Genomic DNA, 27,363 nt, shown 5'->3' with positions numbered 1-27,363 from the left:
TTAAGGCTATATCGCTATAAAGATTAGTAGTCTCAGAGTTTATAGTGTGCAGAGTTATTTTCTCTGATTTGGCAGAACAAAAGGTGACAATATACAACAATTTTCACAGCATGTATAGTGCAACTTATTACTAGTAAGTTATTCTTTGTGTAGAAATTAGTTCACTTTTAAGCAAGCTTTTAGGGCAACAGACAGCTACTTACGAGGCCAAATACCTGCTGCCTGATTTAGTTACATGAGTTGCAAACATTGCAAAATTTATAATGTGACATGAAACAAATTTTTAAAAATCATGCAAGCAAAGACTGGACAAATACTGCATAAGCAAAGATGACATAGTAGATACATAAATAGATTATTGCTCACAGACTATGACCTCAAAAATGACCTGAATCTATTGCATTATGTTGTATATATACAGTGTTTATATTTTATATATACAGTGTATATACACTTTGTTGGACGCATCATTTTGTCCACTTCAGAGAGGTTGCCTTGACATGACTTCTGTGCGTTTTAGTGAAATTAACTTCAAAAATGACGTAAAGTTTCTGACTTGAACACAGTCCAGCCTCTTCTCCGGGTTTTATACATATATTCTGCAGCGAGGAACTCTTTGGACTGAGTGATCACTTTCTGCCTGCCTTGACACGCTGCCATTCGGAAAACAAGAAACGTATCCACGGCAACAGCCAAACAATCGGCTCCACAGCCCTGGTGCCAATAAAGAGAAAGGGGCCAGAAAGGACAGGAAAAGCCCCAACAACACCTGTTAGGACACACCTTGGGGCTCAGCAAATTCCTCTTCAGACCCTCACATCACAACACCACAAATTATTTTTCTTCTGCACATGAAGCAATAATGTGACAACCACATTTTTTAACTACACTGGATAAATCACAATGTGATGAGCAATTTATGGAGTTTTTGATTGAGGCTGTTAGTGTTATTTGAGATTTTTAAAAACTTGAGAACACCATGTTAGGCAATAATTGTTTAATCACAAAAATATCCCATAAATATGAAAAAATAAAAATGTTGAGAACCCCTTATTTGGTTATCGACAAATTATGATCAGGACATACGGAGCACGATATTCTACGACCGAAAAATAAACCTGTCATTGCTCTCTGGTGGACTAACTGTGTATTTCTGAATTATTGCCAACATATCTTTAATCTTGAGGCAACATATCTAAACAACCCCGACATTTGTTATAAACTAAGATCGGAAAAGTAATATGCAACTGTTTTAATAATCAATTGCTCAATGAAGTACTTATTCAACGTTCAGTATCTCTAGATTTAAAAATGGAGAATTTCATATCAGAGTCAATTGAATATCTTTTTGGTTTTTGGACTGCTGGTTGAATAAAATAAGACCAAGCGATTAATTCCTGAATAAAGAAAATAACTAATGATTCATCTCTACGAGAAAAAAGAAAAAAAAAGAGATACCAATATTGCGTCAGCATTGTAGGGTTGACTATTGGGGCTTTTACAAAATATTTCCGCAATGAGATTTTGAAGGACAATCATTAGTGTTGTTAACAAAATAACTGAGTGGATAAAGGCAAGTTATAAAACTGTTATAATAGTCTAGACCAATAAATCGACCTTCTACCTTCTTCTTCTACCTTCCAATAAACAGACCTAAACGTTTTTTGTGAATCCCTTCTTGCCCCTGTGGCCTGGCTCCACTTGAAGGCTGCCAGCTACTGTCACTCTTTCACAATATTCACAAAAAGTGAAGCCCAGAGAGCTGTGGATGATTAACTTTTCATAAAGAAAGCATATGAAGTGATTGGCAGTAGACCAGAAAACTCTCTCATGATTCAGAACCTTGCATTTAATACTCCGGTGTCTGGCAGGAGGCTGACGCTGACACAGGAATTCGACAACCTTGAAAAAAGTACAGTGATGACTGTATGGTTCATCAAAAATTCAACCGGTTTCCAAAATGTACACACAGGCGTATTTTTTTTGCCTTTTTTGGATTTCTCTGGATTCTTCTGCGGCCTTTAAGGGACTTTAAGAAATGTAATAACTGATAAAAATGAAACCGTTTTAAGTTCAAATAAAGCTGCAAAAAGTAAAGTTTAACACCTTTGGATGGCAGCAGCCTCTTCCCGCTATGGTGGACTCAGACCAGTCTAACGACTGAGCAAGTGATGTGGATGAATGTGCTAGAATAACAAGATGGCTGGGTGAACTCCCCTCAGGGGGCACTCCATGGCTTGGTCAAAAGCCAAGGAGAACTGTGAGCTGGAGTGGAGGAATCCAACCTCAACACAGGAATTTGCATGACTTTGCAGAGTGATCTAGACCAACACATTACCCATGCAGCGGACCAAGGTTCCTCTCTTAGAGCGCCTAATCTGCTTCAACTACATCCTTTTGTTTGTTAGTCTCGATGGCAGAAAGTAATGAATCTTGTGGAATGTTTCTTGACATTTATAGGTTACGTTTAGTCGTGAATTTTCTATTCCATTTAAATATTTTGCTTCCTTTGGAGAGAAAAAAGACACAGCAAACGCGCAGATTCTCAAATGTTGACGTTGATCACGGTCCAAGTGGCGTTCTGCTGGTTTTTTATTCACTTTCAGAAAAAGTCTTAACCCCCTCGTCCTAGACATGCATCGCCGTCTGGAACTGTTTCCAGCGAGCAAGTGCCCCATATGGGGCAGACATGCTACAGTGGGCCAGAGATGTGTAAACCTGGCAGTTCCAAAACATACACAGACCCGCTGCCAAGAACTGGATTATCTCAAGCAGTTTTCTGCACAACAGCAGCGGCGAATGCTTTCTTGATCTCTGAAACCTTTCCCTGAGAACGCGTTGGGTTATGACCGATGACAAGAGACAGGTGCAGCCAATTAATAGAGAGAGACGCAGGATAATTAGTGTCTGATGATGTCCCGTTTAACTTACACTGTCCACACGGCGAGGATACTGCTTCCTCACAGAGCAGTGTGGCAAAAGACTACACCCAGAAATAGGCAGATGAAAACTAGAACTGCAAGAATTTGTAAATAAGTCAGTTACTCAAATGACAAAAAAAGAGTTTGGCGACTATTTTTATAATCGATTAATTGTTTTCGTTGAAACATTCTCTGGTTGCAGTTTCTTCTCTGTGAGGATCTTCTGCTCTTCTCTGTTTTATGTCACTGTAAACGGCTCTTAGTTTGGAAAAAACAAAACTTTTGAAGATGTGATTTCGTGGTCAGGGAAATTCTGCACTGAAGGCACCAAAAATTTGACGAGATTTTCGCCTCCTCCCGAGTAACGATGCACTGCTCGCACATATAGCTCAGTAATAACTATGGCTACATAACGTGGAAAATATAAAGTTGCTGAATATCATGATAGTGATTTGAGTTGTGATAAATAGACATTAATGTTTACTCAGTTTTGCCGTTCTGCTGCTTTCAGTATACTGCGAAAATAAAGAAATTAGTTGTTTAATTTAAAAAATGAAAGAGAATTATTTCCTCAGCTCCTGAGTGCAACGTCGCAGACTTTTACGATGTGTTTATCACGCAGGTTGACATCACGATGACATGACTGACATAACTCCATATTATCGGCTTTAAGTATACTGTTTATTGTTCATTTCTGCACAAATTAATGATTCAGTGCAAAACTAAAACTATTTGTTTAAATATTTGTTTGTCGACAGAAAATTAATCAGCAGCTCTTGAGATATTGTTTAATCCAAAATGCCACAAATTCACCTTCTAAATGTGAATATTTGCCATTAAAAAAAACAAAACGATTTGATGATATTAAAATGAAGATCCTTGGCTTTTGTAATGTTTGTGTAGGCATACCAATCGATTTCTAAAATTTTAGCGATTAATCAAGAATGAAAATAATCATACATTTTTCAAGTTGTGTTTATATATATAACAACAGTCTCATGTAATGTAAAAGTATGGACAAAATATCAATTTTGACATTAGTTTGAGTATTTCTTAGTGATTAGGTACAGTTATTTAGGTTTTTTAAATAGCATACTGTAAGGAAACATCATGTAAATAATGGGATCATTTTGACGGCTTCTCCGTTTAACGGACTCTGTCAAAGGCTGTATTATTAAAGCCTGCTGCCACAGACTGTATACACGGCGCATAAGTATGTGATAACAAGTGATATAAATAACAGGAAGTGCAGTTGTGTTATCTGCAGCCTGCAGTAAGCGAGACAGCAGAGGGAGCCCGGCCCCGCTGGCAGACGCAGCTCACACTGTGTCCCACAGCCATATGGAAGCGTTTTGCTTCCCCAGTCATGCCCCGTCGGGTTTAACAAAAGTGGCGACTACCACATACACTGCTTTTGGGACTTCATTCAGTAGTGTCTTTTATAAAGCAGCCCCCCTTAAAGAGGCCCACTTCAAACACAGCAAAACCAGACGTGATCAATAGTAACATAAAAGAAGTGTCAAACTGTGAGCGTAAAAGCCCGACCAGTCAGACCAGCAACATCAAACATCACAGCACGTTGAGACAAACTTAGTATAAATAGGATCCGCTGGGATTGATTGTGACTCATCTTTTACATTTTCTCGGTCCAGGTACAGTACGCCATTATTTGGCAGCGTGCTCGTTGAATGTGAACAAGTCCAAGCATTTTGCAATCACGGCGCTGCAGTGGAATATCATCTGGCTGCTGGATAGCAACGTAAGATAGTTTTGACCTGATGTAAAAACTGTTTTGGTTTCAGGGAGACTCCTAATTTCAAGGTTGTCTCAGCAGCCTTGAGTCGGAGACAAAAGACACAATCAGTGTTGTAAATTTCCCCCCGAAACTGAGGCCTGGGCATGCTGCAGACGCTAGCCCTTCACACACAAAATACACTGTATATCTGAGTGTTAAAGGTCCCATATTGTGCTCGTTTTTATGTTTATATTTTAGAGTTTCTATTATAACATTTTTCCATGTTTTAATGTTCAAAAAACACTATTTTTCCTCATACTGTGGGCCTGATAGCTGTATTCATCCTCTGTCTGAGGTGCTCTGTTTAAGTGCCTGTCTCTTTAAGTCAAATCAAGTCAGTTTTATTTATAAAGCCAATTATCAGCCAGATTATGGACTGCATGCACTTTTCTGACAATTTAGTGTTTTGATCAGGGTTCCCGAAAATTTCAAAATTCGTAAAAGATGCTCTATGCATTAATCTAAAAATAAGCATTTAATTAGCATTTAAGTGTCATAAGTCAACCTTTTAAAAGTAAAAAAATGCTTAGAATGTGAATGAGGGATTTTTATGAATATTTGTTATGACATTAAACTAAAAAGCGCAAATAATGAATAATTAAAAATAATAATATTTTGCCAAATTCCTCTTGCATTAACATCACCAAAGAGTCATGTTTTAAGTAACAATAAATATCTAAAAAAATGTAACAAAATTCCCTCTAATCTTAATTAATTGATGCCGGTACATGTTTTGTTTGTTTGTTTTTTTACCTTAAACATTGGCTACTGTAAAATTGGTTGTAAATATAATTCCAAGTGGCATAAAAAAAAGTAACTGTAGGAACCCTGTTGATACTTTTACAGTATTTTTATGGCACCTATGCCTGCTTTATAATAAAATAAAGACATGTAAATCTGTTTATTTTACAATATGGGACCTTTAAAAGTAAACAACAAAAGTCCCGCAGCAGTAAACTCAGACAGAAGTGGGAAAACTTGCTGCTTTTCTAACATCCTCTCTCCTTTTTTTTCCCAGGTGACTAGATACCAGTTGGTGTTCCTGGTCGCGCACAGAGCAGCTGAAAGCTCAAAGCAAAAGCAACGGTGGGAGAGCGGAGCTCACCCTGCAACAATGCCCCCTTTGTCCCGGACTAACACTGTACCTACCAGCCTGCGCTTTGATTCGCTGCCAAGACAAACCACTGTGTTGGGTTACAGTTCTTGTAGCAAAACAATCTGCGCTTGTGTTTAATATACTACAGTCTGCCTGCATTGGGCTGGCTGTCAGTCAGGACACACACACACACACACACACACACACACACACACACACACACACACACACACACACACACACACACACACACACACACATGACTGGGCCCCCTCTTTATCCCATTAGCACTAATGAGAGAAGGGTATGTTGATTATGTGTGTTGAGGGCTACCTGTTAAGAGGATATGGAGGAGAGATAACCGGCCAACCAGCCAGCATCAAAGAGAGATGAAAGATAAATCCCTCTCTCTCTCTCCGCTCTCTCCTCAGCTCATTTTCATACTAATGTCGTCTCACACACCATCACCGTCCACTCTCACCTTCACTTCACTCACACTGTTGGCTCACACAGACGCACTGTTTGCTTCTACTGCAGCACAGTAAGTAATTTGGTGTGAGTGCCAACATTCCTGTTTCAAATAGCAGGTCCACTGATGTTGGTCCAGTGAGCTACAACTCGTGTGTGTGTGTGTGTGTGTGTGTGTGTGTGTGTGTGTGTGTGTGAGAGTGTGTAGAAACAGAGCTGGGAGATATGTGGATGTCAGTGACACCAGGACAAGAGACACTAGAGCGAGTTTCAAGAGCACCATAGTTATGAAATCGCACTATTATTATGTCTGTTATTAAACCTTTGAGGCCTGAGAAAATTGATTAATTTTTTTCCAGAAACATTGAAAAAGAGAGCAACAATAAGCAACTTGGCAAGAAAAAAAATAGCAAAAGAGTAGATTTTGAGTTGTTTTAAGCAGGGAATGGTATCAAAGAACTATATTTATAATTATTATAGTTCAGTTTTTTAATTTTTTTTTGTCCAGAAGATTACTATCCAATTAATATTATTGCAATGAAATATCATGACTTTTCCAAAACTTTAAATGGTTTTTACAAATTTTATGACTTTTTCAGTCCTGGAAAATGTGATTGTGAAATTCCATGACTTTTCAAGGTTTTCCATACCTGATATTAGTATGTAGTTTTGGGAGACCAAGTAGGACATTTGGATCTGAGGACTTATAAACGTGGTGACGCTGCTTTTTAAAGTCCCTCTTGAAGGGGCACGCCTCCGATTATAATTGTGAGGTTTAGTTTAAGGTTCGCCCACACTGAACGTTTTTTTTATTTTTTTAAATTTTACAGCCCTGACACACCAACCTGACGGCTGTCGATCAGTGAACATCTGTTGCCCTTGTTTTTGCGGCGTGTCCTGCTCTGTTGGCGCTCGTCAGCCCTCGTCAGCTTTTTTTGGTCGATTTAGCACGTTTATCGGTGTTTGAGTAAAGGAATTATCTCAGATTGTCACAGGAGAAGTGAAACAAGTTAAACTAAACAAATGGATGATGTCCCTGAGGTTTAACAAAATAAAAGTTCCTCCTATGCCAACACTTTCTTTGCACTTTTTAATCAATCAATTTTATCGGCGATCATTAAAATAAAACGATAATGCCACAATGCCAAATATAGGCCCCAATAACAAGCCAGACCGATAATCTGTCGACCCTTTATACTTTCAAATCAGTGCGGCCAGGATGGACGAGGGACCAGACTGTGATTTGGACTTTTCCTTTTAAAGTCTGTCCCTTTTGAGTCCCCCAAATTTGTGCAGCACCGACTTAGACCCCTTTAACATGACAGCACACATGCACTTAATGCTGTTGGTAATATTTGGGGACTAAACATAAGACTCGGTATCAGAAATGTTGTGAGTTTGATTTTTAGCCAACAAACGGATGTCAGCGAACTTCTTTGAAGGTTTTCGAATCCGGCTGCTTGTAAACAGCCAAATGTGCTCGAATTGAGTGAAGCTCTTGTTTTTAATAACACCTATAATAACTCCCTGGAAAACCAACCACGACCTCATTAGAGAAACCGGCAGACAAAAGTGTTTTGGAGGGATTTGCAGTTGCAGAGAGGCAGTAATTAATACATTTAATGATTGTTTTTGGTTTGTCTCGGCTCCAGGTGTCTAAATATTCAAAGCATCTCTCATCTCTTCTGGATTTGTTCTTGTGGTCGAGATATTTTAGGATGAGCTTAATGTAGAGCTGAAAACATTAGTTCACTGGCAACTTTCTGTGTGAAGGGATTGTTCCCTAAAGTATTTTACAAACAAAAAAGCACCAAACATCCCATAATTCCGACTTCTCAAATGTGATTAACCCTTTGAAATCTGGATCAGAAGCCTTTTACAAGTATTCAAACCTTTGGACCCTGAGTAATTTAGTTTGATTTCTTTCAATATCATAGTGAAAAAAGGCAATGTCCTGCAAATTGCACGGAATTAGTAAATTTAAAAAAATAGTTTTTTAAAGTTAAGAAAAAATGTCCAAAGAACTATTCATATCATGTTTATTTTATTTAAAGAGAATTCCTTTGAAAGTTTTATGTAATTTCCGTGTTTGTTTTCTTTCTTTCTTTTTTTGTTGCGTTTTTGTTGTTTTTGTTATTTTACTTTCCCGCTTTTTGTTTTTTGGTTTTGGGACATTTTTTGTATTACTTTTGACTAATTTCTTACTAATTTTTGGGTCATTTCTTCTTGAGTTGCTCTCTGTCACCTTGCAATGTTTTTGAGAGACATCAAGTGAATTTGCCCAGGTTTCAAAGAGTTAACGAGGAAATAATGGTCACAATAATACATAATAACTATTAGCTGCAACACAAACTCAGTGTTTCTAATAAAATTTCTAAAGCCCAGCCTCTGCTTGTCGTAAATGAAAGTTCGGAGGGTCTCTTCTGCTCACAGTGATTCTGTTTCTCTGTCTGCGTTACACAGTTCAACAGCTCCCCCACCTGGTTTATACGCTTCATTACCAGTGGATCAACTTCATCATACTGCTGAAGCTGTTAGTGACCAAAATGCAAGAATCATTATGTGTTAAACAAAGCTGCCATCTGTTGGATGGAGTTTATATTTGGACTAAAGGTGAGACGAAACAGGTGAGAAACATGCAGTCGTACCTGCGGCTGCTCTTTTTCTCCCGCTCCTCCTCAGCGGGCTCTGACGTTTTCTCTGCGCTTTTGTCTTTCTTTAGCTTGTTACTGATGATCTCTCTCCTCCTCTCCCGCTCATCAGAGTCATAATCGTCATCTGCATCCTCGTCATCTTCAACATCATCGTCATCATCGCTCTGAAATGCAGAACGCAAAGAAGTTTACGATCAGAGAAAAGCGACTCTGGAGGCTTTGTTTTTCACCTTCAGTGTCCGACTAACCTCATCTGGATCTCCTGATGTCCCCTTCTTCTTCTTCCTGTAAAAAAAGACAAAGATTATGAAGGTAGGAGAACACTTTGTTGTGTTATAATTTCTTTAAAAAGTTTATTTTCCATACTTATCAACTGCTGGAACAGAGCTCAGTCTGGGATCGTCTTTCAGGAGGTCGTGGCTGCTTTTGCTTTTTCCCTTCAGTGTCTGAAAAATCAAACAAAAATAAGAAACTGATTTTGTTTTTACACATTTTGCAACATTTTTTAAATTCAATGTAGCCTTAACTCCTGATACTACCATTTAATTTCAAAAGAAAATCATTTTAAAGAAAAAGAAGAGTGCAGTTTTGTGCCTCAGTACCTGGCTCACTTGATTCACCATCTCCTCCTCCTCTTCAGCTTCCTCCCCAAATGATAACAGACTGAAGTTCCTACAAAAAACACAAAATACTTTCAGCACTGAAGCATCGTTAACAACAATAAATGCAACATGAGTTTGTATTAAATTAGACTGAGGATGACCTATACTCAAAGATGTCAACGAGAAGAATTGAGAGCAAAAAGGGAAGATATGAGATCAAAATCTCCGTAACGGTCTGCAGCTCATACAGATAAAGTCTGAGCGCTCACTTTGTGGCTTTTGACTGTGATTTCTTTCCTTCCTCTTTGTCTTTTTCCTTTTTGGCTTTCTTTGTTTCGCGAGGTATGATGTCATCAAAAGGACAGTGAAGCACCTGCAAGAGACAAAATGTTTTTACATCAATGTTTAAATCTCAGACGTAAATCCTCAACAGATGTCAAGCAAGTGAAAAAAAAAGTAGAAAATACCTCTGTAGATTTGATCTTGTGGGGATTCAGAGGTCTTTCCTCATGGTCACATTCAACTTCTGCCAATCTGAGCATGTTATACACCGTGTCTCCTGTCACCTGCAGCAGGCATTTTTGGGAAAAATAGGGGGAAAAAGAACTTTGAGTACTTTTTAACAAACGCAGTTCTGGAAAATCGAGGCTTTTTCAGATAACTGGTCGAGGACAGACTTGAATTCACAATAGAAACATTTACATAAACTGCCACGGTTCTGCACCTTTCCGAATATGGTGTGTTTATTGTTGAGCTCATCTGCACGTCCCAACGTGAAGAAAAACTGACTGCCGTTATCATGTGGTCCGGCATTTGCCATGGCAACCAGACCTCTCCGATTGAAGCGCAATCTGGAGTGAAATTCATCCTAGAGGGTTAAAAAAAGATTTGAGCATCAGGGTTAGTATGTTAACATGTGATTTACACTTATGATTTTGTTAGTTTTAACGCTATTTATGTAAAACAGAGACGCAGTCTGACCTTGAATGGCCGGCCGTAGATGGACTCTCCACCTGTCCCTGTTCCAGTGGGATCTCCGCCCTGAACAATGAACTCAGGCACCACTCTGTGAAACACTGTGCCATCATAGTAACCTACAGGGCAGAAAATATAAGACATTAACCATTCCCATGGGATTTCCAGAAAATAACTTTGTAATTTGGTCAGTGTGCGGCTGGTCATCTGTCTCGAGGCAAACAAGCAGATAATAAAGTGTCAAATAATAATTCAGTGATAATTTCATATTTAATTGTGTTAAAATTAAGCTTTTTTTTAAATTAAATTCTCCTATAATTAGCACTGAATTATAGTTGAATCAAGGAACCAATAAAAAAAAAAGCATTACTGACATTAATGTTTTTCCTTTTTTGGTTAAGTTGTATTCTCCTAATATTTTTGAAAGAAATCAAACCAATTTGCTCAGATTTCAAAGGGTTAAAGTACAAAAGCAGACCTCTTCAAACTGTGAGGATTAGATTTTGAGTGACTGATATTGGTAGCATCTGGTTTTCAGCAGCTTTGTTTTTTAGGAAATCTGCATTGTGTAAGAAAACAGCAGGTCTTATGATTATGGTTTTTACCTTCCATGCACAGCTGTGCAAAGTTCCTGCAGGCTTTAGGAGCCTCTTTGGACCACAACTCAATGTCAATGTCTCCTGCTGAGGTCTTCAACAGGACCTAAAAAAATATCACAGAGTGGGGACATTTAACCCTTTAACAGTCACACGAAGAAATGCCTTTGCAAAAAAAAAAAACATTATAAACCGTAGAATATGTTAACAAAATGTATCTATTTATTAAGATTTTCCCAGAACATTTTCCCAGTATAATGCATCGTAGAAAGTGCAAAAATCAAGGTAATATAAAAGAAATCTGAAAATAAAAGTAACTTCATGCAATAAATTAATAAAAATAAATAGATACAAATAAAAATAAATCTCGTAAAAAAAAGCTCTGTAAAATACATGGTAAAAAAAACACGTTATCAGTGTAATATAATAAAAATCTGAAAATAAAAGTAACTTAATAAAAAAAAATATGAAAAATAAACAAATCTAATCAAAAACCTAGAAACAAGTCTGTAAAAAACGTATGGTAGAAAAAAAAAACAGTTTAATATAATAAAAATAGAACTGAATAGAATTACAGAATAATAAAAATACTAAAATGCATCGTTTAAAAACACCTGTGTAAAATTAAATTGGGTTTTGGCAAGTTTTAGAAAAGCAATTTGATCGCAAAAAAATAATAATAATAATTATACACCATATTTTGACATTTACTTTACTGTTTTTCAGCTCTAACATTTCACCGGACACAAATAACATCAGCTACAGGACATTTAATGAAAGGATCCGAATATTAGTACATTTATTATACAAATATAAACACGTTGCTGCATTTTAACAGTATTCGGCGAAACGTGCAACGTAGCTAAACACTGTCTACATCATAAACTCATAAAGTTTACAGTGAAAGAGTTTGTTGCACATACAAAGTGTAAATAAAAGGTTAAAATGTTAAAATTGCCAAAAATCGCGCTCACCTTTCCATTAGTTGGTGGCTCCTGGATGTAAATATTGCTCATCCTGCCGCCGAGGTTTGTCGGTAATACAAGAAAATAGTTTTTTAAACTTTCTGATACTTAAAAATATACTGAATTGTTATATAAACCGTAAATATTAGCTAAATTATTTCGATTTACAAGTGACAAAAATCTATTTTGTGACTACAGCCATATTGGGCCATACATGCGAGCGTTTTGTTTACGTCCGAGTACGTGGGGGGATGTCGAATAAAAAATAGTTTATTACGTCATTTCAGCAAACGTTGACAAATAATTTAGTAACTAGGTTTTTTAATATCGTTGAATAAATATTAAATTCACTTGAGTATCTATCTGCAAATGTACATGAGGCAGAACAAACCTAATTAATTTTGTAGACTTCCCTACAATTGAAATTTGGTTTGACCCAAGTGTTCCACAACAATACACCATCGGAAACAACACAAAAAATGTGTTCCACTGCAGCTAACGCGGTTAAAATACTTCAGTTTCAATAATTAAAATCTGCAATAGACATTATAAAAAATACAAAATAAAATATTTTAGCTGTTTGATTTGTGTTGATGCTGGTAAAATAAGTATTTTAAGCGGTTGACGTGGTCGCTTCCGTATTTTTTTTATTTTATTTTTTTTTTTGCGTGCGATAATAGCTCATTTTTTGGTACAACTTTTTTAAAATACATAGTCAGAAAAATAAGTTCACCTCATAAGTTAAATAATATGTTGATTTTAAGACAATAATGCGTGATATTCCTATTAAAAGTAAAAAGAATTAGAGATAATTTAGAAGCGTTGGCGTCAAACGGAAGTACCGTTTTACAGGGAGGACTCGGAAGACGGGCAGCAATGGCGGCGGCTGAAAACAATGTGGACCTGAAGCGAAAAGCTGAGGACATTCAGGATGGAGACGGGGACAGAGAGGACGACGAGTGGGTCGGACCAATGCCAAGTGAAGCTAACACGGTTAAGAAAAGAAAAGGTTCATGTTTGGCTTTTAGAAAACTAGATTTTTTAAGTTAATGTGCTCCGACTGCTAATCAATGCTAACAGTGCTAACCCAACTCCCGCTCACTCTCTGGTGTTTTTGTTGTTGTTTTTGTTTTCCTCCTTCAGTTCTCGAGTATGAGCGTGTTTACCTGGACAACCTGCCCTCAGCTGCGATGTATGAACGGAGCTACATGCACAGAGACGTTATTACACACATAGTTTGCTCCAAGTAAGTGATTTTCATTTAAACCCCTGACACCTGCTGTCTATTATTACATTTCTTTACATTTACACAATTTTATTTTAAATATTTACACGCTAGTTCTGGTGGTTTTTGCACTTTATTTTTCTGTTTCTATTTTTATATGCTTGTGCTGGTGTCATTAATGGGAATATTTAATTTTACATGCGGGTATTATTGTGTCTATATGTCTTTTTTATGTGAAGTACTTTGTAAATGGTTTTTTTTTTTTGTATACCCGGAAATTCAGAGGATGCACCAAAAAAATAAATTAAACATTTTGCTTTAAACATTTCCTTCAGAGCATCTGTGGTCTGTAATGTCACTGAACCCTTAAAAATCAGCTCCTCACATTAAAACATGTAAAATCTCTTCCTTCACAATGATGGCTGCATCTTAACATATTTAAGAAAGTTGGCGTTCTGTTTATTTGACTTTTTTCTCCTTCCGCCCCGGCTTTGTTTCTCTTAAAGTAAATATTACTTGTCTTGTTTTCCTCTTCAGGACAGACTTCATTATCACAGCCAGCCAGGACGGCCACGTTAAGTTTTGGAAGAAGAAGGAGGAGGAGGGAATCGAGTTTGTCAAACACTTTCGAAGCCATCTGGGTATGCATCGAATTTATTGCAATTTTTTTCTGTTTATTTATTTAAAATTAACGGGAAGGGGGAAAGTTGAATGGGAAAGAGAAATGAATCAAAGGCTTAAAAACTTGTAATATTTAGAACTACATTTTTTTGTAGATGTAGATGAATTTTCTACGCTTTTTGGTACATGGCAAAGCACAGGAAGAAATTATATTCTGTCGTCCTTGTGGTTAATTTTAGCTTTTGCACATTGCTTTGTTATATTCAAGTATAAAGCATGTGTCATATATGATGAGTGCTGACTGTTTTTCTGCAGGTGTGATAGAAAGCATTGCAGTCAGCGCTGAAGGAGCTCTTCTCTGCTCTGTTGGTGACGATCAGGCCATGAAGGTTTTTGACGTTGTCAACTTTGACATGATCAATATGCTGAAGTTGGGGTGAGTTATTACATTATGTGTTCACAGAAAATGTTTACAAAAGACGTAGTTGTAGCTGCACCGGTTGAAAGAATTGATGGCCACGCTTCGTACTGATGTTTTCTGAAGATTTATCGCTCTGCTGTTTGCTTCCTCACGTTCAGACACCTTCAACATCAAACATCGTGAAAACTACAACAAAACACAAAAAACATTAAACAAAAAACAACTCACAGGATAAGTTTAAAACCTGTTGGGCATCTTGGACTGAACATATATCCTCATTAAGATCAGACTTCACGTGATCGAAGAAGATATACTTTTAACATCACTTCCCCTAAGTTTATTTTGAGCTACTCAAGTTTTAACGGTTCATAATTTATTTGTAATTCCATTGTTTCTTTATGCAGCCAGACCTCCGTTCACATTGTCAGAGTCAAAGATTTTTTTTTCTATAGCTTTCATTTACTTTTTGAAGTTGTTGTTTGCCCCCACTTTTTTTTTTAATGTTCATTTATCTATTTAATTTAAATTTTTTAATTATTTTTTGTTGATTTTTGGTTTTTTTTATATTAGTTAGTTGTTTTTTTCTTGGTTTGTTTTTTGTTGTTACTCTGTGCTCTTTCCTTATGTTTGGTTGCTGCTCAACGACTACTGTTGTTGTCACTTGCACGAATGATTTTGCAACATAGACTTCGTATTTTTTTATTCTCATTTATCTCTCTTGAAATTTTTTGTCCAAAACAAAAACAAAAAAGACAGAAAATGTCAGTATGCTGCTGTATGAATGTACTAATTTGATTCCAATAAAAACTTTAAAACATTAAAAAATGCAGCACTGGTGTCCATTATGGCACGTTATCATTATACATAAATAAAGGAATAATTTCCGTGTGCGCCTCCAGGAACACCTGTAGAATATCGTTAATCTGGAGTTCGTCATCTGCAGCCATGTTGCTCTTACCCACGAGATTACTGACCTATGACCTCAACACACGACATCACATTTCCCACAATGCTGTCAGCTTATTTATCACATTTTTAATGACTTTATGAACTTAAACAGTAATGAATTTATCATTTTAACATATAAATGAACACATCAATAAAACATGATTTTTTCTGTGTGTGCAGCTTTCATCCAGGCCAGTCCGAGTGGATCTATAATCCCGGTGATGCCATCTCCACGGTCGCCTGCTCGGAGAAATCCACAGGAAAAATCTTTGTTTACGACGGACGGGGAAGCAACCAGCCCCTCCACGTCTTTGATAAGATGCACTCGTCGCCGCTTTCCCAAATCCGCCTGAATCCCAAATTCAGAGTCATCGTCTCTGCTGACAAAGCGGGAATGCTGGAATACTGGACCGGCCTCCCACATGAATTCAAGTTCCCAAAGCACGTGCATTGGGAATACAAAACAGACACAGACTTGTATGAATTTGCGAAACACAAAACGTATCCCACCAGCCTCGCGTTTTCTCCCGATGGGAAGAAAATGGCCACCATCGCTACTGACAGGAAAGTCCGGATCTTCCGCTTCCTGACAGGAAAACTGATGCGAGTGTTCGATGAATCATTAACCGTAAGTCCTCACACGTCGCTCAGCCTCGATATTAACCGATGAGACTGATTCCCGTGCTCATCACGCCTGCTTCGTGTGTTAGATGTTCACAGAGTTGCAGCAGATGAGGCAGCAGCTGCCTGACATGGAGTTTGGGAGGCGGATGGCGGTGGAGAGAGAGCTGGAGAAGGTGGACGGCATCCGACTGACGAATATCATCTTTGACGAGACCGGACACTTTGTGCTCTACGGCACCATGCTGGGCATCAAGGTCATCAATGTGGAAACCAACAGGTGCGTTCATATCTTTTTTTTATGGTGATCATTTTTTTTAACTTTTTATTTCTGAGTTTACATCTGCAATATTGGGCATGGTTTATGACATTGATGAACAATGAATAAAGGGTCATTTTTTGTCTCTTTGTCATTAAAATGTCCTCTACACTCTTCTGCCACCCTGGATGATACATGGACCACCCCCACAAAAAAAACAAGACTGAAATTAGCAAAAGTTAAAATGAAAAAAAAAGTTTATTTATACTGGTATTAAAAGTAAAAAAATATATAAATTAATTAAAAATAAATTCCAGAAAATAAAAGTAAATTGAATGAATAATAGTAAGTAAATAAAATAAATAAATTTAACATTGTGTATTATCTCCAAATAAACTGCCACAATGTAAACAGTGAATAAAATCCACAGGGATACAATGGAGATTATATCTTTGCAGTGATGTGGTAATAGTCATTTAGGGGTTAAATTCGGGCTGCAATCAACAGCAGCTTTTATTCTTTCTTTTATCTGATCAGAAGTTCAGAAATCCATAGCTGTTCAGTTATTTTGTATTTGGAAGAAAAGCATCAAATTCTCATATTTAAAAAGCATGAAAACAGCAAATATTTGGCCTTTTTGCTTAAAAAAGACTAAATTGATTATTTAATGATCAAAATAATTGTAATTTTCTGATGATCGACTTGCAGCTCTAGATAAAAGTGTCGACTGGTGAAGTAATTCTCTTAATCCGTGATCTGTATATTCTGCTTCTTCATGTAAAGTTCTTAGTTTAGTTGAATGTCAGATGAATGTTTTTCGTGGATCTTGTTGCCCAGGTGTGTGCGGATCCTCGGGAAGTTGGAGAACATCCGTGTGGTCCAGCTGAGTCTGTTTCAGGGCGTCGCAAAGGCCATGCACGTGGCTCCCACTGTGGAGATGAAGGCGTCTGACAACCCCGCGTTGGAGAGCGTGGCGCCCGACCCCACCATATTCTGCACCGCGTTTAAGAAGAACCGCTTCTACATGGTGAGAAAACACAGCAAGATGATTTATTTTTACTGCTGTCCACCCAGGGTTCCTGCGAATCCTTAAAAAGCCTCAAAGGTATTACATTTATTAACCAAAAATAAGGACTTCATTGGTTTTAAAATGTCTTGAATCAATCTTTCAAAGTCTTAAAAGTACTGAGACATAGAAAGAAGGGTGTTATTCATCTTTCTATTTCTAACATTATATTCTAAAATCTAAAAGATAATTGTTAAATTTAAAAAAATATATATTTTACCAAATTTAACATCATGCAGATCGAGATAAAAAAACCAACAACACTTGTAAACATTTACAGCATCAGATCAAGTAAAAAGGTAGATGATCTACTTTAAATGCTGAAAATATTTAAACTTTCTAGAGTGAACTCAGAAAACAAGAATCCTTTTGGTTTGCCTGGAAAAAAGTTTCTTAATTTTTCATTTGACAATGACAACAATGAATAAATATGTAATAAAAATATATTATTATTTTATTTATAATAATATATAATATAATATGTTCATTTTTGGCCACAACTTCCACCCTAGAAAGTTTTAATTTTTGTATCATTTGAAGTAGATCATCTACCTTTTGAATGAAAAAAAGTATATATTTATTTGTTTATTTATTTATTCTCTTTAGGCAAAATTGTCCCTGTAAGTAATTAGTCTTCGTTAGTGCTCTTTTCTTCCCTCAATTTGCTTATTATAAAATTCGTCTTAAATTTGACTTTGAAAAAAAGTCTTTGAAAGTCTTAAATCTAACTTGCCTTAAGCTGCAGGATTCTTGTCCACCTTAATATATAAATCTTTTTTTTCCAAACTTTAGTTCTCAAAGAGAGAACAAGAGGAAACAAAGAGCGAAGACTAGGACAGAGACATCTTCAACGAGAAGCCGTCGAAGGAGGAGGTGATGGCTGCCACGCAGGCCGAGGGCCCCAAGAGAGTTTCTGACAGCGCCATCATCCACACCACCATGGGAGACATCCACATCAAGCTGTTCCCCGTAGAGTACGTTTCAGAAACCAAAATATCTTAATTCAGAAGCCTCTTTTACGCTTTACGAGACACAAACAGTTCTTCGCTTTATTGTTTTCAGATGCCCCAAAACTGTGGAGAACTTCTGTGTCCACAGCAGGAATGGTTACTACAACGGCCACATTTTCCACAGAGTCATCAAGGTGAGATTCACTGTCTGTTATCCGACTCTGCATTAACCATTTGAAACCCGGAACAACATCAGTTTTCTCGTGCAGCACTGAGACGTCTTTCACATGCATTTTTTTTGACCTGCGAAAATTGTTTCATTTTATCTTGAAAACAACTAAAAAGGCAGTAAGCAACCTGGCAAAGGATTCCCTTAAATTGCAAAAAAAAAAAAAAAATCAGGAAAAGTAGACAAGAAAATTACCTGAAAATTAATGTTAAAAACAAAAGTGAAAGAATTTTTTAGAAATAAATATTATTTCTAAAAATTCAAAAAAGGATATCCATAAATTTGTAATAATTATATTTATTTATTTGTACTATTATTATTTATTAATTAATTTTTAATTGTTGTTTTTACCACTTTTTCTTCTGTTTTTTTTTTTTTTATTTTAAATATCAGGTAATTGTCTTGTAACTCGTTGGGACTTCGGTCAGGTTTCAGAGGGTTAAGCCGTGTGTGAGTCTTTGTCTTCGTTGTGTGCAGGGCTTCATGATTCAGACAGGAGACCCCACGGGAACAGGCATGGGAGGAGAGAGCATCTGGGGAGGAGAGTTTGAGGACGAGTTTCACGCCACGCTGAGACACGACCGCCCGTACACGCTCAGTATGGCGAACGGAGGCCCCGGCACCAACGGCTCACAGTTTTTCATCACTGTTGTTCCAACCGTAAGTTTCCTCATCAGCAGTTCACAGTGTCAAAGCAAACAAACTCAACAGAAGCCCCTTTTAAATATGCACATAAAACGCACATTTTGGGGCAATTTTTTCTTGTTCTTTTCACAGATTTCTTGTTAACCTCTTAGTCATTTCTTCTGTTGTTGCTCATCACCTTCTTCCCGTGTTTTTGAATAAACTAAATCTAATTTCAGGTCTCAAATTGTTAAATGAATAATTTGATTGCGCTTCCGTCTTTGCTGAGCAAGTTTTTTGTGAAATTAGGAAGAAATATAAGCCTGCTGAGTTGAGTGATTGAAGTATAATAATAACCCGGGCTGTTCACTGAAGTTTTACCATACTTTAAAAAAAACTTCACATTTCTTTTTTCAGATTTTTTTTTTCTTTTGAATCTTAAAATCGTACGTGGAACCGATATCAGAACAAAAATAAGTGAAATTAGAATCCAAAACTGACATTTTTTCAGTGGTAACATTAAGTTGTAAGACTGTTTAAAATAATTATGTGTAATTAGTGTATAATATACAGTAGATGTATGTAATATATATGTATGTAGGTAACAGGATGTCTTTTTGAAGCTTATTATTAAGACAAGGATATTTATTAGAAAACCATTGCTGGTGGAGCCTGTAACAGAAACAAAACATTTGGCGTCTTTGCTCTAAATCCTTATTTTCCAGCTCACTGCTGTTCTCCAGCTGTGCCGCTGCATCTGTCGCTGGCACCAGATTCCAAAAATCTTGCGAGCAATTTTCCTATAAAGGTCCTGTCGTGTCTGCGTACAGCTGCAACGTTAAAAAAAACACATCTTCAGCACATAGATGTTGATGAACATCACAGATTCAGAGTCTGAAAATGGATGAAAAGATGTTGTTTTGTGATCGTGATGAATGTGTGTCTGCATGTTTCACTCAGCCTTGGCTCGACAACAAGCACACTGTGTTTGGAAGGTGTACGAAGGGCATGGAGGCCGTCCAGAGGATCTCCAATGTCAAAGTCAACCCCAAGACGGACAAACCGTACGAAGACATCAGCATCATCAACATCACCATAAAGTGACCGGATGTCTCCGTCAGCTCCTGTACAGTCCTGTTTTTTTACCAGTTATTAAAGAACGCTTCGAGTCAAACTGCACCGAGACTTATTTGGCAAAAGAAGAAGAAACCAGGCCGACAAATCAGGTCAATTAGTTTATTTTACAGCAACACATTATGAATAATTTACAAAAGCCGTCATCAAGTCCACTGGTAACAAAGGTTCGGATGCGCGTTGTGCTTCTATGTTTCAAAAACAAATGGAAATGTTTTCACAGACTGTGGAAAGGCTTTTGAACACGTGCAGGTTTTTTATTTGTATTTTTATACATAGATACATGTAGTAAACATTACATAGCAATGAATAAAGATGAACTCAAAGTCAAACGATGGATCCTCAATAACGAGACGAGTGTCAGTGTTAGGTTTCACTAAGTTTCACATTAACTGAAGGCTGCTGATTAAAGGTACCGTCCCGTAAGCACTCCAGACACAAACAGGACTCGTCAGATGTTTAAATATTTTCTCAGTGAGATTAATACTCAAAGAGTCCACTAAGAAACAGCAGAAAGTTTATTTTGCTCCCAATGAAAACTGGTAGTGAGGCAGAAAAACAAGTGCATTCAACAAATTCTGCGTGCAAAACGGAGGCAGAATCGGTGCGTTAAAAACTTCTCACAACAGCCTCGTATCAAAGTAACACCCCCCGCTCATAAATAAGTTCAGTAAACAGTTTGTTCTGTAACAGAAAACATCCAAACTGGTGCGCCATCTCAAGACCAGCTGTGGCGTTAAATAGGTTCATAGACACTTAAAAAAAACAACAAAAAATATAACTTAAAGACCCCATGAAACATCCACTGCTATTGCTTACATTAGATATGAAGGCAAAGTGAGAGGAGAGCCGAAATCTGAAGTCTGAGGGGTTTGTTAGTGAGCGTCTGTGTCCCCACTCACCTGCAGATATACTGAATGTTGCTAAAAAGTCGTCAGGATTATACGATGTCGTCCGAGTATACTGAATCAACAGAAGGTACGAAAATCACTACAACACAGACTACCCTGCATTTACCTACTGTCACATATGGAGGCGGCTCTGATGAGAGAAAATACAGATGAATTCACTCTGTCGGGGCACACGGAGCATTTTTAACATGAAACTGGACCCAAATCAGCGAGCTATAGATGCAGGATAAACAGATTGTCTCTGGGGGAAAAAAAAAGGTTAGAATAGTAGAAATGAAGCGTTGGGTTAGACTGAAAGCTGCCTTAGAAAAGAAGCAGTGGGGAGTTTGTAGTTTTGTGTCGTTTCCATGATGTGAAGCGAGAGAACGTATTTACATCTTTTGTTTTCTTTGCTCACGTTGGTGCGCGAAGAAGGAAAGATGAGGCTCAAAGCCGCAGTCTGTTAGCTGATGGGCGGGGCTCAGAGGCTGAGGGGGGTCAGGGGAGAGTCAATGTGTGTGTGTGTGTGTGTGTGTGTGTGGAGCAGTGTGACATCATTTAGGCTACGTCCAGGACGCCGGCGGCCACCAGCTGCCTGGAGAGCCAATCCAGCCCCTCGTGGAGGCCCATCCCGCTGCGGGCGTCGCAGCCCTGGATGTGCCAGCTCCTCCCGCAGCACAGCTTATGAAGACTCAGCAGCTCCGTCATCTCCTCCACAGACACCACGCCGGGTACGTCCTGCACACACGACACACATCAGCAACTCTGCGCTAAGACAATGTGTGTATACTTCATTTATGTATGAAGAGGTGGGGTAAAAAAATCATAAAGCATTGTATTGCATGAAAATATTGCATTGATTCATGAACGCCAAGTATCAATCCTTAACCCTTTAAAACGTAAGCAAATTGGCTTGATTTATTTCAAAAAACATCACAGGGCGACAAACAACTTAACAAGAAATAGCCAAAAAAAATTGCAGGAAATTATTAAAAAGTTACAAGATAATTACCTGAAAATAAGCAAAAAATAAAATATATATTCAAATAATTTTGAATATATAATTAAAAAAATAAAATATTTATTTATTTTTTTTTTATTTTTCCCTTGTTTTTTGATCATATCTAATAAACCCCCCATATAATTTTCTGATAATTTCTTTTGCTATTGTTTTTTCTGCATTTTTGAAGGAAATGAAGTTTTTAACGCTTGTGAAAGGTGTCTGAATTTAGTGCAGGAAAACTGATATCTACCAGGTTTTAGAGTTAAATTAATTGTTTCAATTATTAATATTTAAAATCCAAATTAAACTTTTAGTAGCCTGCTTGTATAATAACATTAGCCTTTTTAATCCACAAAGCACATTTAGGATTTCTGATTTCTGTACCTGCTTGTTGGCAAAGATGAGCAGCAAAGCGTCTCTCAGCTCCTTCTCCGTCAGTAGTTTGGCGAGCTCGCTGTGAGCCTCCATCAGTCTGTCCCTGTGGCAGCTGTCGATCACGAACACCACCGCTGCAAACGCACAGCGAGAGTCAGGCAAGAGCGATAACTTCCACTATTTTCTATTAAAACTATTCAGCAAAAAACGTTCACATATGATGCAGCACAGCAGTCAAGAGTCTGAGTTATTTAACTATAACCATGTTGTCTTTTTGGCGCTGAGTATAAAAACACTAATAATGTTTATATGAGTTTTTAATTACATTTCTTTTTACATTGCTGTAGCATTTTTGTGTTATTGATCAAGATCACAACTTTGACACTTTTTTTCTAGCTTGTGGGGAGTTTCTCATTTCTGAAACTAAACATAATTACTGATTTAAATAATATGTCATGTGTTCAATATGCTGAAAAAACAACAGAAAAATGTGTTTGAATGAGAACTTTTTACACAGCACAATTTCCACATATACCAATGTAAAAAAAAAACCTTGAGTGTTGAGATAATAGTGTTTCCAGAGAGGTCTGAGCTTGTGTTTTCCTCCCACGTCCCAGATGGTGAATTTCAAGTTCTTATATTCAACTGTCTCCACATTGAAACCTAAAAAAAAGATTGAAAACGAGCTTTACGTAAAACAAAAGCTTTGTGTCTCCGTGCGTTCATCGTGCGCTGATGAAACTGTGGCTGCGCTCACCGATGGTTGGGATGGGCTGCATGAACTCATCTTGTTTCAGCTTGAAGAGGATGGTGGTTTTTCCCGCTCCATCCAGCCCCAAAGTCACGACGCGGATCTCCATCTTCGGACCGATGTGGACCCGGTTGTCCTGAAACCAAAACAAACCAAAGCTCTTTGCTATTAGTGACGGGATTTCTGGCGGATGAGTGCAGATCTCCAGGAGCGGCGACTGCACGCGTGCAGACGGCGCGTACCTTGGTGAAGGTGACGGGGATGCCAGCATCCAGCTGAATGTGATCCGCCAGCTCTGTGAACTGATGCTGCTGCTTCTGAAGCGTCTCCAGAAGACAGTTGATCTCCTGCTTCGCCAACACGACTCTGCAGTCGTCCTGCAGCGGGACATGAGCAGCACACATCAGGTCTGTCGCTGTATTAACGCGTATCAGCCTGATTATTTGAGGCGAGGCTGTCTGTGGTTCTAATGCAAAGTCAGTGTTAGACTTTGCAATCAATCAAATTTCGAATTTTGGCTGCCAATCGAGAAAAAGCAATTATTTTTCCACATTCTGTTTTGCACGTGTGCCCTTTTTTGTCTTGTGCCCTTAATGCCGTGCACATGCACATTTTCGCCCCTCCTCCCTCAGCCTGAGCTCAACAACAATCTGTTGTTGGCAACGCGTCAAACCTTTTTAATCATCTTAAGTTTAAATACAAAGTGGCCTATGACCAAATAATAAAAAAACGAAGGGAGAAAAGTACAACGTCATCAACATCCACCGCAACGCAGGACACGTTCAAAAATGCAACTAGAAGCTCAATGGGTAAAATATCAAAAGCAATCAAAGTTCAGCTGTTTATAGAAGTTTTTTATGTTCAATAAATGCGACATGTTTACAAAATCAGTAATCGTGGTGAATAATCGTGATTTCAGTATTGTTTAAAATAATCCTGATTCTGATTTTTGCCGTAATCGAGCAGCTCTGGTACACAGACGATGAGCGTCAGCATACCACACCTCCCAGTTTGGAGTTATTATTTTTTTATTGGCAGCCCGACGATTTACATTTAAAAAAAAACAGTTAAAAAAAGCTTTGTTTCAAGCCTGTTTTGGCGATAATAAATCACAACAAGTGCCATGAAAATGTTGGAAACCCAGAATATAACAGCCTCAGTTCCTCGTCTGAACGTTCAGCCACATTTAAACAGATTTTTTAGGTTAGCTTTAAGTTTGTTTAAGTACCTCAAAGAACCAACTTTAAAAATTGTGAACTATCCCTTTAATCTGAATCTGTAAATTTGGCCTCGTTGCGCTCAGTGTTTGTCCCCTACCTGTTGCAGTGTCTTCTCGCAGTGCAGACAGGCGGTGGACACCTGAGACAGCAGGATGGTCATGTCCTCCTGCTGCTGCCTCAGCCAGATCAGCCTCTCCCTCACGTGAGCGTCCACCACGCTGAGCGCCATCTCCTCCTGCCGACACAGAGTCTCGTGGAGGTCTGCGAAGTAAGCTCGGACACAGGAGCGCGCGCTCTCTGCTGTCCCGGGAACCTGACGAAGACACGGTCAAAGAAGACGTTAAACGGCGGGAGTAAAGGCGCATCACTCGTGTCCAGATGAAAAGAAGTCTCACGTGTTCGGTGTGTGCCATGCCGACTCCGTCCTCTACGATCTGCTCTCCTCCTTCGATCTGCTGCACGATGCCCACCAGCTTCCTCGAGTACTCGGACACTTCGTCTGTGAAGGTGCGGATGCAGTGAGCCATGTCCAGGATGGACGCACGGATCTGATTCGCCTCCGTCTCAAGAACAGCGTGCTGAAAAAAGGAGTGAGAGAAAACATGAGCCTGTAGATCAGGGACACTCAGCTTGACTGTTTGGGGGACACTTTTGAAAAAAGACATGATGCCAGGGCCCCATACATGTTTCTATGATTTTAGGACAAGTCTCAGATTTTAGGACATTTCTAGGATTTAAGCATATTTTTAGGGTTTTAGGTCAATTCTCAGATTTTAGGATTTTTATAGTTTTATAATGTGAAGGTCAATTCTCAGATTTAGAACATTTTGCAGATTTAAGGACGTCTCTAGGACATTTCTAGGATTTTAGTTTTGTTTCTAGGATTTTAGGATGTTTCTGAGATTTTAGGACATTTCTCAGATTTTAAAATGTTTCTAAGAAATAAGGACAGTTCTGAGATTTAAGGACATCTCTAGCACTTAAGGACATTTCTAGGATTTTAGGAAATATCTAGGATCATAGCATGTTACTTAGATTTTAAACAGTTTCTAGGACTTAAGGACATTTCTAGGATCTCATGATATTTTAAGTATTACAGAAAATTTCTAGGATTTTAGGGCATTTCTTAGATTTTAGGAAATTTCTCAGATTTTATAATGTTTCTTAGAAATAAGGACAATTCTCAGATTTAAGGACGCCTCTAGGACTTAAGGACATTTCTAGTATTTCAGGTGGTTCTTGGATTTTAGGACATTTCTTAGATTTTAGGACATTTCTAGGATCATAGCATGTTTCTTAGATTTGAATCAGTTTTGTAGGACTTAAGGATATTTCTAGGATCTCATGACATTTTAAGTATTTTAGAAAATTTCTAGGATTTTAGGACATTGGAGGCTCTGGGATCCTCCACTGGCTCTTTTTTCTATAAACAAGCTCTGTTTTGATGCTGTTTTAAGCACCTTTTGTAAACTAAAAGTACAAAAACGATCCCCAGTGTGAATTAAATTTTCTGTGCATCAGAAAATGGTAGATTTACTGCTACAGCTGGTTGTGACTAACCTTATGTCCCTGGTGCTTGCCGTACTCTTTGCACACGCAGCACATGAGGGGCCCGGACTGACAGGCCTCCTCCAGGCACACAAACTCGATGGCGTGGACCTGATGCTGCGGACACAGCGTCTTCTCGTGGGGCTTGTCGGCCAGCGGCACGCGGCGGTGTTTGGCCAGCGTGCGGGTGGAGTGTGTGAGCTGGGAGCACTCGGCACACAGGTGGGTGGCGCACACGGTGCAGTACATGGAGGCCGTGTGGCTCTCGTCCTCATCGCAGCGGATTATACACTGAGGTTGGAAAGAAAAAAAAGTGAGTGAAAGGTGCGGCAGGCGTGCGGCTGACGCGTCTATCTGATACGTCGGTGTTCGTACTTCTCCCATTCCTTTCAGGGCGTCCTCCGCCATCCCAGACTGGTTGGACGCTCCATTCTGGAGTCGCTCCAAAAGTTCGAGCAGAGCAAAGTTCTTCTTCAGACCCCAAACTCCAGAGTCCCCTGAACAGAAAAAAGGAAAACTTTTAGAGACAAAATCACAGAGAAAGGTGAAAAGAAAATCGAGATCAGCCGAAACATCACAAACAATAAAGTGAATAAATCTGAATGTTCTGCTCAAATCGTAAATCCTGTAAAAGTCTAAAGGCACTGAATTAATTAGGATAAAAATAAGGCTTTGATTGGTATAAAATGTCTTAAATAAAACTTTGAAAAGTTTTTAAAATGCTCAGACATGGAAAATGTGACTTTATGATTTTATTTTCTTCTGATGTTGTATTGTAAAATTTGAAAATGATTGGTAACATCTTTTGTTATTATTATTATACATATTTAAAATCTGCTAAATTCAATTTCAGTCTTGGTTGTTGAGAAATTGGTCTTAAGTTTCATTCCACGTTGTATTACAAAAGTCTAAAAAAGTTCCTAAAGGGTCCTAAGGACCCTTAATAAGTCTTAAGAGACAGTGAATAATTTAATCTAAAAATAACGCATTAACTGGTATGAAAATGTCCTTAATAAAACATTCAAAATCTTAAAACTGCATGGAAAAATGGGATTTAAAGATCTTCTGACGTTGCATTGTAAAATTTAAAAAAATATAGAAATATCTCTTATTATTATTAATACTATTATTATTGTTATAAATAATTAAAATCTACTATATTCAATTTTGCCAATCTTGGTTGCTGTAAAAAAATGGTCTTAAATTTCATTCTCAGTGGCATTAAGAGAGCCTTCAAAAGTCCAAAAAGGCATTTAATTAATTAAAATAAAAATAAGGCCTTACTGGGTATAAAAAGGTCTTAAAACTTTCAAAAGTCTTAAAAATTCAAAGACCTTAAAAATGGGATTTTCTGATTTTTTTTTCCTCTGACAAATTGTAAAATTTCAAAATAACTAATAACATTT

At 37.9% G+C, this 27,363-nt stretch overlaps 3 protein-coding genes and 1 long non-coding RNA gene across 5 annotated transcripts in view; 2 read left to right on the top strand and 2 right to left on the bottom strand.

The window, feature by feature from the left end:
- LOC148186235 (uncharacterized) overlaps positions 1–6,020 on the top strand; it is a 35,611-nt gene extending 29,591 nt beyond the window's left edge. The window contains exons 3-4 of the long non-coding RNA XR_015775147.1: positions 4,574–4,680; positions 5,735–6,020. This is a non-coding gene — a long non-coding RNA (uncharacterized LOC148186235). The remainder of the gene's footprint in view (positions 1–4,573; positions 4,681–5,734) is intronic.
- The window catches only part of cwc27 (CWC27 spliceosome associated cyclophilin), a 29,133-nt gene extending 16,822 nt beyond the window's left edge, over positions 1–12,311 (bottom strand). Inside the window, exons 1-10 of the mRNA XM_042509193.2 lie at positions 12,082–12,311; positions 11,117–11,213; positions 10,518–10,630; positions 10,261–10,404; positions 10,004–10,102; positions 9,806–9,909; positions 9,537–9,606; positions 9,301–9,380; positions 9,183–9,219; positions 8,929–9,098 (exon numbers count right to left, since the gene is read on the bottom strand). Of these exons, the coding sequence (XP_042365127.1) occupies positions 8,929–9,098; positions 9,183–9,219; positions 9,301–9,380; positions 9,537–9,606; positions 9,806–9,909; positions 10,004–10,102; positions 10,261–10,404; positions 10,518–10,630; positions 11,117–11,213; positions 12,082–12,123 (956 nt within the window). The 5' untranslated portion in view covers positions 12,124–12,311. The remainder of the gene's footprint in view (positions 1–8,928; positions 9,099–9,182; positions 9,220–9,300; positions 9,381–9,536; positions 9,607–9,805; positions 9,910–10,003; positions 10,103–10,260; positions 10,405–10,517; positions 10,631–11,116; positions 11,214–12,081) is intronic.
- A 593-nt stretch (positions 12,312–12,904) lies between these two features.
- On the top strand, positions 12,905–20,502 carry ppwd1 (peptidylprolyl isomerase domain and WD repeat containing 1). Its single transcript, XM_088070627.1, is given in 11 exon segments — positions 12,905–13,081; positions 13,216–13,318; positions 13,835–13,938; positions 14,234–14,354; positions 15,468–15,915; positions 15,998–16,188; positions 17,005–17,194; positions 18,026–18,207; positions 18,296–18,377; positions 18,890–19,072; positions 19,997–20,502. Coding segments are annotated over 11 exon segments (1,881 nt in total). The 5' UTR covers positions 12,905–12,948; the 3' UTR covers positions 20,141–20,502.
- The window catches only part of trim23 (tripartite motif containing 23), an 8,868-nt gene continuing 1,763 nt past the window's right edge, over positions 20,259–27,363 (bottom strand). Inside the window, exons 3-11 of one of the 2 annotated variants that reach the window (XM_088070628.1) lie at positions 26,333–26,454; positions 25,970–26,248; positions 24,805–24,987; positions 24,507–24,722; positions 23,432–23,566; positions 23,196–23,325; positions 22,991–23,101; positions 22,448–22,572; positions 20,259–21,798 (exon numbers count right to left, since the gene is read on the bottom strand). In XM_088070628.1, coding sequence (XP_087926754.1) covers positions 21,619–21,798; positions 22,448–22,572; positions 22,991–23,101; positions 23,196–23,325; positions 23,432–23,566; positions 24,507–24,722; positions 24,805–24,987; positions 25,970–26,248; positions 26,333–26,454 — 1,481 coding nt within the window. In that variant the 3' untranslated portion in view covers positions 20,259–21,618. Of the gene's footprint in view, positions 21,799–22,447; positions 22,573–22,990; positions 23,102–23,195; positions 23,326–23,431; positions 23,567–24,506; positions 24,723–24,804; positions 24,988–25,969; positions 26,249–26,332; positions 26,455–27,363 lie in introns of those variants that run through there. The other variant, XM_088070629.1, reaches the window with a different exon arrangement.

This window comes from Plectropomus leopardus, chromosome 20 (assembly GCF_026936395.1).
Source record: "Plectropomus leopardus strain MGB_pleo_1.0 chromosome 20, ASM2693639v1, whole genome shotgun sequence".
Classification (NCBI taxonomy): Eukaryota; Metazoa; Chordata; class Actinopteri; order Perciformes; family Serranidae; genus Plectropomus; species Plectropomus leopardus.
The sequence above is the reverse complement of the archived record's forward strand: the minus strand, read 5'-3'. Positions and strand labels throughout refer to the sequence as shown.